General features: G+C 33.2%; 1 protein-coding gene across 1 annotated transcript; it reads left to right on the top strand.

The window, feature by feature from the left end:
- Positions 1-259: 259 nt before the first annotated feature.
- On the top strand, positions 260-4,708 carry LOC134248954 (fatty acid-binding protein, adipocyte-like; the record flags this gene model as incomplete). Its single annotated transcript, XM_062731337.1, has 3 exons — positions 260-347; positions 3,696-3,868; positions 4,592-4,708. Coding segments are annotated over exons 1-3 (378 nt in total), but the record flags the coding sequence as incomplete, so codon positions are not given.
- Between the last annotated feature and the right edge of the window lie 3,468 nt (positions 4,709-8,176).

Raw genomic sequence — 8,176 nt, 5'->3', positions numbered from 1 at the left:
AGTTAGATTATTCTAAGTGACAAACCATAGATCTATTCAAGTTATTACCGAAATGTCCACATTTTGGGGCACTTCTTCATATAGAGGATGTTACAAAATGAAATATGTTTTGCTTTTGAAATAATCTCCATTTATGGTATGTTGATAGGAATGAATATTTGAACCTAGTAATCTCAAACACTAAGATAAATAAGTAAACAAAAAGATAACCAATGAAGCGATAACGAGATAGACAAGTTTAACACTATTAAAAATAATAATGGCGCTTGACGAAATTAAAGAGAAGTTTGTGGGTGTTTGGAAATTAGACAGAAGTGAAAATTTTAAGGAATTTCTTAACGAAATGGGTAAGGCACATGATTAAAACAACAGAGAGAAAAGGAAGATCTATAAGTCTATGTTATACCGGTAGCTCTTACTTGCAAGAGTTAAGTCCCGTTGTACTTTAATAGTACCTTTCGATGAAAAGTACTCACAGCTCAAAATAAAAAAAAAAGATTATAGAATTTTTCATATGTAAGAGGGTTGTTCCAGAAAGTCGTAGACAATGTTTACACCTTTGTACACGTTTAACCAATTACTAAACAAATTTTGGATATCTATAGTACATTAAATGTTCCTTAAAATAATGAGTTCTTAATTATTCATCGTTCATATTAATAATACGTTTTATAGAAAGTCCGATATGGTCTGTCGGCGCACGAACAAAATTCGGAATAATTTACACATATAACTAATTACATTTGTATGTGTTTTTTTATTACGTAAAGCATTAAACTCATATTTATATCAGCGAATCCTGAATCAAAATCTTAATAAAATGTCAATTTTTCATATAAATAGCATCAGACGCAAATATTGATGTCGTAATTTTTGAAGTGTTGTTGGAACTGGGTTTGCCGAAAATGACGTCGTCAAACGCGTTAGCGGCGCACGGGGATGTGATTAATTGTTTTGAATGTTCTTTATCCACATCAGACACAAATGGTATAAGATATCTGTGCTATATCCAGGTTTTTTAAAAACAATATCTATAGATAAATCATCTGTTAAGAGGGAATGTACCCCTTTTATTCCTTTTTATTTTGAAAACATTATTGTATATGAAAAGTTCACTAAAATAATTTATAAATATTTGAATAGTAACAATGTCATTCCTACATCAATATTTAGATGGAACCAGGAATTATCAGTGTTTTTAGAACCTGATATTTGTGTTCAAGATGTTTTTAAGGTTTGTTTTAGAACAACTGTGGATACTTCTGCTCAATGGTTACAGTATAGAATCCTTCATAGAATCCTTCCAGTGAAATATTTGAAGAAAATAAATATTTTATCTGATGATCATTGTACCTTTTGTAAACAGGATCTATTATAGAAACAACACAACACATATTTTTGAATTGTACAAAAATTTCTTCACTATGGAGTAATCATAGTATGCACATATTTACAAAAACTTCTAAAAGAGTTGGATTTAACACATGCAATATTATTTTAGGTGAAATGCCATTTTCTTATCATAATAGGGTGATAAATTTACTTTTTTTTTATATATACAAAGCAATATATTTTTTCTTGTCTAAAGCAGAACAAAATACCTATGATTACTGGGCTGCTACATCATTTAACTCTTAAGTACAAAGTAGAAAAATGCATATCAATTCAAAAATTTACAATGAACAATTTTGAAAATCTATGGTCACCATGGATTAATATTTTTGAGTTATGAACATTTATTAAAACACCAACTTTACATATTTCTTGAATGAAATACTGTTTATTTAATATACTCAACAACAAAAATTAAGGGTTGTGTATATAACTGTAGTTAAGTAAAAGAAATTTCAATTCTGAAATTTATTATAAACTGATGTGATGAATCAAAATTCTGTGTGGATTTTAATGATGGAAGGTAACGAGTGTGGAGACAGAAGAATGAACGTTTTAGTGACTGTTGTGTGGCTCAACATAATCGCTTTGGTGGAGGTTCTGTTATGTTGTGGGGAGGCAAATCTATTCAGAGGTCCACAGAGTTGTACATCATCAGAAATGGAGCACTGACCGGTATCAGATACAGAGATGATATCCTTCAGCCAATTGCAAGAACATTTGCCGATGCAATAAGGACAGAATTTGTTTTAATGGATGATAACGTCAGACCAAACAAAGCAAACATAGTGAACCAGTACCTTGAGACAGAGACTATCTATAGAATGTAGTGGCCCTCGAAGTCACCAGACCGCAATCCTATTGAACATGTCTGGGATGTTCTTCAAAGGCAAATTCAGCAGCGGTATCCTGCTCCATGCAGTACCAATGGACTTGAAGTTATTCTTTTAGAAAAATTGGATTGGATACCACAAAGAACCATCCGTTCATTCATTCGAAGTTTCCAATGGCGATGCAGGGCTGCTATTCAGGCAAGGGGAGGCCATGCCAAGTTTTGAGAGTTGTTGGATGATTGTCAGTTTTGAATTAAACAAATCATGCAATTACTGTATATGGAAATTCACTTTGAATAGGAGGGTATCCATAATTGGTAATCTTGTTCTTCTGTCCAAGTGAACAATTACCATTAGTTTTTTATATTATCAGACGTGTAGGAACTTTACAGAGGAAACTATGTAATTCATTTTGAATAAATATACTTTTCGATGTAGAAATTATAAATGAAGGTTTTGATAACCCTTAACTTTTTTTGTTGAGTATATTTCATTTTTGTTTAAAATCAGAGGGGAAGTGTGAATGTGTGTGTGAATGTGACTAAAAATCTTATTATATATTAACTTGACATGTCACTTTTTGAAATAAAAAAAAATGTCAATTTTTCATATAAATAGCATCAGAGGCAAATATTTGAAGTGTTGTCGGAACTGGGTTTGCCGAAAATGACGTCGTCAAACGCGTTAGCGGCGCATGGGGATGTGATTAATTATTTTGAATGTTCTTTATCCACATCAGACACGAAAAAAAAACGGAAATGCTTTTACACAGTATAACCTATTAGAGATCTTTTCAAATGGTATAAGATTCAATGTTAGTTTTCACCTATATACCACATATAGTTACACCTGTGTGAAGTGGAGTAATGTTTGCTAAAAGCAGACGGGGGGAACGTTATGGGCTACGACCGACGTCAAACATTGTGTTTTTTCTGCTGCCTACAATGTAAGGTGATTTTTCGACCGAAATACAATCCTGATTAATAAATTGACAGTAGTTAAAATGGACAGTAGTAAATTAAAATGAGTCCTTCAGTCAAGAGTGTTTCTTTTTTGTACTTTTATAAAAATAATTGGATGCTTAAGAGACACGTGTTAAGCACATGAGGTAGTATTTAAAAATTGATCATGACGTTATAAGAGACGTAAATTCTTACGCTTGCTTTCGTGCGCCGATGTACACTTTTATATGCTTTCTTTATTTTAGACTTGTTTTCTTGTTGAATGTGTGATATTATCATGAAATTTGAAATGCATGATCATAAAATGTTGCTTTTTACTATAACAGGAAAATTAATTTGATTAAGCAAAGAGAAACTAAACTATTTTTCCTGTCTCCTGACTCTTTTTAGGACAACCCTTGTATGTGTCGATTAATTGTCAAGTTCTTACTTCTTTATCTTTGCACTTTACATTCTAATAATTTAAAAAGGCTTGCATGTGTAGTGTAACCTTGTCAACCTTTTGTAGGTGTGGGTTTACCCCTCAGGAAGATGGCATCTCTAGCGAAACCGGAAATGACTATAAGCATAGAAAGTAACAATAAAATCAAAATTGTAATGAAAACAGGATTTTTCACCCAGGAAGACTGCTTTAATCTTAACGAGGAGTTCCTAAAAGAAATGCAAAAAACAGTCATGAAGGTAACTTGAGCCATTTTCCCGGAATGGGAGCATTTAATGACTTCGTTTAATATCTCTGAAGGTATGAAAAGCATGTAAGTTAATATTCGGCGGATTTATGGCAAATCATAGGAAATAACGAGGGGAAGATGAAGAGATGAAAGAAGTAGAAATCAAAGAGTCTGTGTTTTAAAGCAAATGGATTAGTACTCTGATGAAACTGGTTGATAAAAAAAAACTTGCGGTCAAATATAATTACTAATAATAAAATGGAAGTCTAGAGTTGTTTGATTGTCTATTAATTACATTACTATTATATAGTACTTCAAAGAACTTAAATTATTAACCTATATACTGCAGGATTAAATTTGTCGTTTTAGCAAAGTAATAGACGTTTAAAATAAAGCCCTACCGGAGATGTTTTTTTGATATATAGGATGGTTAAAATGATACACTGGTTTGGTAACGTGGTTGGGTCACTTGCAATTAAAATACTTGTCACTTTTCTGTTGTTTTTAATTTAATCAAGTACTTTGTAGTTAGATAAAGATTTTATCCAACGAGTTATCCTGGAGCCTTGGCGAGGGGATAAACACAACGAGTTGGATAACAGTCATTTCCAACTTATGGGAGATTATTTTATCCCATGTTCTATACTTCACAACCAATATTTTAGTTTTTTTGTCGCTGCTGTATTTGGAAAATATGTCTTATTATTCAAAAACACTTTTAATTCTCTTTTAGGCAACTGCAACGTACGAGGACGGTGTTTTAAAAATGATAAATACCCCTGTAGATCCGAAATCTAAGATTAAGGAACAGATTGTTCACAGGGAAAGAGTTGGCGACGAAATTGTTTTGGTAAGAATAACACTTGCTCTTTTCACAAACATATTGAACAGATATGTAGAAATGATGTGCAGTCTATTTCAGAGCTTGCTCCCACGTGACTTACTTCTCATTTATATTCATAAGATCCTGCAAAAACTCAAATTATACCATTTCTTTAATTTATAAAGATTTATTTCTTTAAGCCCCTGCCATGAATATATACGTAGAATTTAGCGCGATTGTAAAAATAAACATTCGTTTGCACCCATTTATCGGAAGAACTTTGCCATCTTACAACGCACTTTGAAAAATTACGCACTTTGAAAATTTTTTTCAAAGTGCGTTAATTTGGGACCAAGCTAACGCACTTTGAAAAAATAATTTTTTTTTCAAAGTGCGTTGATATCGACCATATTAACGCACTTTGAAAAATTGTAAAGCCTGATAAATATTCTTACAAAAATCGGTATGATAAATAATTGATCCTGGTTGCCTATCTTATTTTATGATAAGGTCACTTAATTCAGGACATGAAATATTGACGTTTTAAATATTGTAGGTTTTGTTAATGTTATAATACGAAATCGATCTTTTAGACAAATGGAAAGATGATTATTTAATATCATTATTTGATACGTTTCTTCTTATTAAAAAGTATATATATATATATATATAAGGGGCTAGATATGAACAACTAAAAGCATCGCATTTTTCCTTAAGAAAAGGGAGCAATTTGATTTTTCAAAACAATGAAAATGTTTCTCTATCATACGTTTTGATTTACTTAAAAATTTCTAGGTTTCATCTATTTAAAGATAACTCATTCATTGAAATTTTCAATACTAGGTTTGTTAATACATTGTACATATAAACATGTTAATAGAGTAGCACAGCATCGAAACCGGGTGAAGGTCCGGCAAGGGGAGGGGCTTTACTCCCATTTATTTTGGAAAAAATATACATCATATAGGCATTCATCGTCTCAAGTCACGTTCCGGAGTCCGCATATATAGCTCTCTCTCCAGAATGGGAGAGGATCGTACATTTTGGCCGTGGTTTGCGACAATGATAGGCATTGAAAATGCAGCTTACATTTTGGGGGTTTATTACTACCTTCCCTGTTTTATTTGCTACCGACGCTTGTATAATGGAAAGAAAAAGTCGGATGCTGGACTCAGAGATCTTTTACCCGTCTTCTGCTCTTCCCGACAGTAGTAAATCAATGCATAGTTTTTCGATAGATAAATAAAAATCAAAGCTTTCCATTACTTAAATCTGAATTCAGAAATTTCTTTTTTACATATTTTTTTTTCAAAGTGCGTTAAGTGTCTCCATTGTAAAATATATTGATGTAAACTCTAAACGCACTTTGAACAATTTTTTCAAAGTGCGTTGATTTGGTCCCAAATTTAAAGCACTTTGAAAAAATTTTTCAAAGTGCGTTGATTTTGTCCCAATTTTAACGCACTTTGAAAAAATTTTTTCAAAGTGCGTTGCCACAAAGCACTTACATTTCATCATCAAAAATGAGAAAAAAACACTAATTCAGTTCTCTTTTCTTCAATAAAGCAGACTGGTGTTCTCTCGTTTTGAATTTTCAAATTAACAAGAGGCCCACGGGCCTTATAGGTCACCTGAGTATTGTGCAACAACTTTCAAACAATTAAATTTGGTTCGTGTTTTAAACCAGAGGCCATGAAATTTGCAATTCACAATGTTGAAAGAGGCACCATTGCTTATCATAATTATAGACTTAGCATGCTTACTCTATTTACTTAATACCCAGAGGTAGATCAGAATAACAAAGAGAAAATGCACTTCCACTCTATAACCAGTTGTGCACCTCATCCCAAAGGAACCACTGACCCTGGGGCCACATATTTCAAAATTTTATCATAAAATGGTTGATTAATACCAAAGAGCAGATTTCAAAGTTTTATTTATTTTCAGACAATGTACACACCTCCCCGACCCAGGGAGGGGGGGCATAAAAAATAACCATTTTGCTAGATGCACCTTTCTTTATCATAAATATATATATACTTGGATCATTGGCATAAAACCCAGGAGCAAAGGAAAGATTTTCAAAGAATTAATGCATTTTCACTATATAATCAATAGGGCCCCACCCCTAACACCAGAACCCCTGACCCTGGGGCCATAAAATTCACAATTTTGGAAGAGGAACTCTTGCTTATCATAATAACTATGTACTTAGTTAGTTTATTTAATACCCAGAAGCAGAGAAGACGATTTTCAAAGAATTAATGCATTTTCACTATATGATCAATAAAGCCCCGCCCTAATATCAGAACCCATGACCCTGGGGCCATAAAATTCACAATTCTGGAAGAGGCACTCGATCTTGCTCATCATAACTATGTGCTTGGTTAAGTGGTTTTAGAGAAGAAGCTGAAAATGTTCAAATGTTAACACACGACGCACGACACACGATGACGGACGAAAACGGATAGCAATAAGTCACCTGAGTTACTCAGGTGACCTAAAACGGCGGTCGCAACTTTCACTTTAACATCAACATCATTTTTATTTCCAGTAGAAGATATAAAGATAAATCATAACATCGGCGGAAGAACTTCATCCGAAAAAGGTTTTAAATATTTGCAATTTTTTGCAAGTTATGCCGCCATTAGAGCTCCAGTATTACGAATATGTAAATGAGTAGAATGAACATCATTTCTCCGATGTCATTAAAAAAAAGATCCTATATCTAGTCTGCGAAGAGCAATCGCGGTCAACTTAGAACTGTGTAGAAAACGAATATTAGCAATCTCAAATATAACTTTACGTAAACATACATGTACTACAAGACATTCGCCCCGGAAATTTTAGGGTGGAATTAAGTGTATAGGATAAAACAACTGTTTTTATGTATGTTTTATGAAGAAATCAACATAAGCACTTTTTTTTAAAAAGTCAATTTATGGTCAAATTAAAATATAAATTATAACACCAGTAGTATAAGCCTCCTAGATAGATGGGTCAACTGAGTGCACTTTTTATGCAAATGAGGTTCAAAATGGAGGATTCTGATTGGTGATGGGGATAGGTGGGTCAGCTGAGTGGAGTGCTAACCCTAACCCTAACCCCTACCCCTAACTAGCCCTAACCCTAACCCTAACTAACCCTAACCCCCTAACTAACCCTAACCCCTAACTAACCCTAACCTATTCCCTTAAATACTGGCAGTTGTTTACACTGTGTTTTTACATTGGTACGTAGGTACTACGTTTTTGTTTATGAACACAGGTAAAATGCGCCGTGTGCAAAAAACATTGCAAGAATGTGATTATGACGTCACGCATCACAGTCTAGCTTCATTTTCTGAAAACCTCATTACCAAGAAACAAGCTAAATGAATTTGATCACATGACCAAAAGCGATTTTTTTGTGTTAGCCAATCACATTTAATCACGTGATTGATTTGTTGATGTTTTGCCGCGATTGCAGTATCGTCTGCTATTGTAAATAAATACA

The sequence above is a fragment of the Saccostrea cucullata genome, unplaced genomic scaffold (genome assembly GCF_032062105.1).
Source record: "Saccostrea cucullata isolate Sc308-1 unplaced genomic scaffold, CSIRO_AGI_Scuc_v1 ctg19989, whole genome shotgun sequence".
Classification (NCBI taxonomy): Eukaryota; Metazoa; Mollusca; class Bivalvia; order Ostreida; family Ostreidae; genus Saccostrea; species Saccostrea cuccullata.
Note: the sequence above shows the minus strand (reverse complement) of the source record. Positions and strands in the feature narration are given on the sequence as shown.